The sequence below is a fragment of the Colobus angolensis genome, unplaced genomic scaffold (genome assembly GCF_000951035.1).
Source record: "Colobus angolensis palliatus isolate OR3802 unplaced genomic scaffold, Cang.pa_1.0 Scaffold54, whole genome shotgun sequence".
Lineage (NCBI taxonomy): Eukaryota > Metazoa > Chordata > Mammalia > Primates > Cercopithecidae > Colobus > Colobus angolensis.
In genome coordinates this window covers 2,432,038-2,436,098 of record NW_012118932.1, presented here as the reverse complement: position 1 = coordinate 2,436,098, position 4,061 = coordinate 2,432,038, and the positions used below count along the sequence as shown (strand labels likewise).

The following is a 4,061-nucleotide window of genomic DNA, read 5'->3' as shown; positions in this document are numbered from 1 at the left end:
GTGGTGGCGGGTGCCTGTAGTCCCAGCTACGCGGGAGGCTGAGGCAGGAGAATGGCAGGAACCCGGGAGGCAGAGCTTGCAGTGAGCCGAGATCACGCCACTGCACTGCAGCCTGGGCGAGAGAGCAAGACTCTGTCTCAGAAAAAAACAGAAAAAGAAAAAGAAAAAAATAAAGGGGGTTGATGGGAAGTAACTTTCTTCTGAAAGAGTGCATGATTCTACAAGTCATCTTCAAATCTTGGGCAAAGTCAGATGCGTTTGCTGTGGGGAGCTAGGACTCCAGAGTGCATGGAACTTTCCTCGTCCACCCTGAATAGGCAGTTGGTCATCAAGGCTTTGGGGAGGTGATGGGGATTTGAAAGATCTGTATCATGCTTTCTCTAGGGGCCTATGCTCAGTCCAGGCATCAGGTGTGTAGAGTTAGCTTTAAAGGAAGCTGCCACTGTGTGGGGAAGGTCGAGGGAACCAGGCCCTCCCAGGCTGCCTGGCACGCGTTGGAGGGAGACCATACCAGTTACAACCTCTGTGGAGGGCAGTTTGGCAATATCTAGCAAAGCTAGAGATGCGTATTATACTCTTTGGCCCAGCAATTTCACTTCTGGGAATGCATCCTCCTGATATAAGAAATGATGTATGTGTCAAGTTATTCATTACAGTACCATTTGCAATAATACAAGACAGGAAACAGCCAATGTGAGCATTAGTAGGGGGCTGGGTGAGTAAACGATGGCCTATCCAGACAATGGAATTTTACTTCCTCTTTTCAAAAGAGTGGTATGCAGTGATTTCTAATATTTAATGACAAAAGAGTCAGGTACAAAATAGTGTATATATTAAGGTACCTTTTATATAAAATAGAGAAAATGGTTATTATGTTGGTTTTCTGTTGCTACTATAATAGATCAGCACAAGCTTCAAACAGCACAGATTGATTATCTTGCAGTCGTGGAAGTCAGAAGTCTGACACAGGTCTCACTGGGCTGATCTCAAAGTGTTGGCTGTGTTTCCCTCTGGCAGCTGTGGGGGAGGATCCGTTTTCCTGCCTTTTCCAAGTTCTACAGGCCACCTACTTCCTTGGCTTGGGACTTCCTCTATTTTCAAAGTCAGCAAAAGCAAGGCATTGCATCTGTCTGACTCTTCTGCCATTGTCAAACCTCTTTCTCTGACCACAGCTGGGAAAGATTCTCTGCTTTTAAGGATTTCTGTGATTAGCTTGAGTCCCCCTGGATAATCAAGGCTAATCTGGCCATCTCAAGGCTCATAACTTCGATCACATTTGGAAAAGCCCTTTTCCTATGCAAAGTAACATTCACAGGGTTAGGGCGTGGACACCTTTGGAAGCCACTCTTCTGCTTACCGCAGTTATGATGTATTTGCTTGTATACGTATATATTATCTGTAAAAGTTACACAATACATGGTTTTAACTAGTTGCTACTGAGGAGGGAAACTGAGGTACAGAGGTGGGACGGAAACTTTATGTGATATATTCTTTTACACCTTTAGGATTTTAAACAATGTAAATATTTTTACCTTGTTAGAATAGTAATTAGAATTTTTTTTTGAGATGGAGTGTGACTATTTCGCCAGGGTGGAGTGCAGTGGCACGATCTCAGCTCACTGCAACCTCTGCCTCCTGGGTTCAAGCGATTCTCTTGCCTCAGCCTCCCGAGTAGCTGGGATTACAGGCACCCGCCACCACGTGCAGCTAAATTTTGTATTTTTACTAGAGACTGGGTTTCACCATGTTGGCCAGGATGGTGTCGATTTCCAGACCTCGTGATCCGCCTGCCTCGGCCTCCCAAAGTGCTGGGATTACAGGTATGAGCCACCGCGCCCGGCCCTACTGTTAGCATTCTTAAAAGAGATCCAAACCTTCTCCTAAGGAGAGGGAGTCTTAAGGGTGAGATTCCAGGCTTGAGTAGCAACAGTGGGAGCCTGTGAGTCCTGTCCTCTAATAGCTGCCTCTTTCTGCCGCCCTCTTCCTTCCCCTCCCCCAAACCCCAGGAAGAAAGAGCTTCTCTGTGGAGAAGCTCGTTGTATTGATGACATTTTAGCGCAGGTACCAAGAAAGCCCCCTGGGGAATTTTGGGCTTTCCTGGGCCCTGTTTGAATGACCTTTGGGTGCCCTGCACTGCTGAGAAGCCTGGTTCTGAATCCTACCTGCATTTACCAGCTGCGTGAGCTGGGAAGGGAGATTCCGATGCTCCATCTGTAGAACAGGGATATTAGCTCTGTAGCAGCGACTGTGGTTCCCTAGTCCTGTATCCCCTCAGCCCACCTCTGAGTTCACCGCAGCCACGGTAGGCAATTCCCAGTCACCGCCAGCCTCCCAGCTGAGGCCCTGTGTCTCTCCTCTGCCAGGGGGCTTGGCTAGCGCCACGGACGCTCCCATGGCCTGCGGGCAGCAGCTGATGAACAAACGGAGGGGCATGCTCCACCTGTCCTCAGAGGGTGCCCAGTGTGACTGACCCTGACGGCCCAGGGCGACAGCTCATGAACGCTCCCTTTATTGCTTCTGTGCTGTCTCCGACTCACTTTCCCACCTGCTCTCGTGCGCTGGGATCACCCCAAACCTCTCTGCCCCCAGTCTTTGTCTCAGCAGATTGTCCGCCTTGGGGAAACCCCAAATAAGATAAATACGTGTCCCAAGGTGTGCCGTGGAAATTAAAGCAGCATAATTAAATTGAATCTTGTAGAATGCTTCACATCAGAGGCAGCAAAACAAATGGGAAGTTCGCCTTTTACCTTATTCAGGTCAAAATTCTCCTGCACCGGAGGCGAGGGGCACTTCCCAAGACGAAATTCTTGTCCCTCTGCTGCACCGAAAAGGCCAGCCAGTGCGGAAAGCAGCAGCAGCAGCAGCATCGCCATCGTGGGGCTGGGTGGCTGGAGAAGGGACCTGGAGTGAGAGGAACACACAGCAGCTGGGGTTGTCATTCTGAGCCTCCTAAGTCCACACAATCATGAAGCAAGAGTCCTGCGCCCACGGCCCCTCTGTGGGCGGTCTCTCCTCTTCTCTCCCCAGCCCACGTGAACCCTCATCTTGCAGGGCACACCTGCCTGTCCGTATTGCTGTGAGGCTTTCCTCAGAGCCTCTGCACCTCCACCAGGGCACTCTCTGCCCGGTATTTCAGTTTGTTGGATTGATTTTGCACCCCACTCCCACCTGATTATGCATCTCCCAGGATAGGCACTGTGTCTGGTTCTCCTCAGAATCACCCACGGACCTCAGAGTGTCGGCTCAGTAGATACTTGTCAAGTGAACAGAAACAACGCGGAGGGGGCTATGTAAAGTGGGGGACATGGAGGGGGCTATGTAAAATGGGGAATTAAAGCCTCCAAGCAAACCATGAAAGACACAAAACCAAACCAAACCTTGCTCAACAATTAGTGTCTTCCGAGATTCTTCGGGGAGATGCCTCTCTGACGCCACCCCTCCCCCTGCCCTCATCTTGCTGGCTGCTCTACCAGCCCAAGAGTGCACTTGAAAACCTTAACAGGGAGCGGCCTGCTGGGGACCCCAGGGTCACCCAGCCAGGTTCAGATTCTGACTCTGGCCATGCTAAGTATAACTGTGTCCAATTTATGCCTTAGCTTCCTTGTCTAGTAAGTGGGAATAATATGCATTCCTAGCTCATGAATTTTTGTGAGAATTACGTGAGATAATATCGAGAGAGTACTTAGGGGGTGTCTGACACAAAGTAAATGCTCAGTCAATGCTCCTTACTGTTATTATCAAAAGCAGAAAGATGATGGTGTTTCGCAGGTTTCCGTTTCTTTTTTTTCTTTTCTTCTTCTTTTTTTTTTTTTTTACATTCTTTTGAGGGTTTTTGTTTTGTTTTGTTTTGTTTTGAGCTGGAGTCTCACTCTGTCACCCAGGCTGGAATGTACTGACGAGACCTCGGCTCACTGAAACCTTTCCCTCCCGGTTCAAGTGATTCTCCTGCCTCAACCTCCCGAGTAGCTGAGATTACAGGCGCCCACCACAACTCCTGGCTAATTTTTGTATTTTTAGTAGAGATGGGGTTTCGCCATGTTGGCCAGGCTGGTCTCAAACTC

General features: G+C 49.1%; 1 protein-coding gene across 1 annotated transcript in view; it reads right to left on the bottom strand.

Annotated features, from left to right (window-relative positions):
* APOD (apolipoprotein D) overlaps nucleotides 1-2,902 on the bottom strand; it is an 8,677-nt gene extending 5,775 nt beyond the window's left edge. Inside the window, exon 1 of the mRNA XM_011961255.1 lies at nucleotides 2,748-2,902. Within this exon, the coding sequence (XP_011816645.1) occupies nucleotides 2,748-2,873 (126 nt within the window). The 5' untranslated portion in view covers nucleotides 2,874-2,902. The remainder of the gene's footprint in view (nucleotides 1-2,747) is intronic.
* Nucleotides 2,903-4,061: the final 1,159 nt, after the last annotated feature.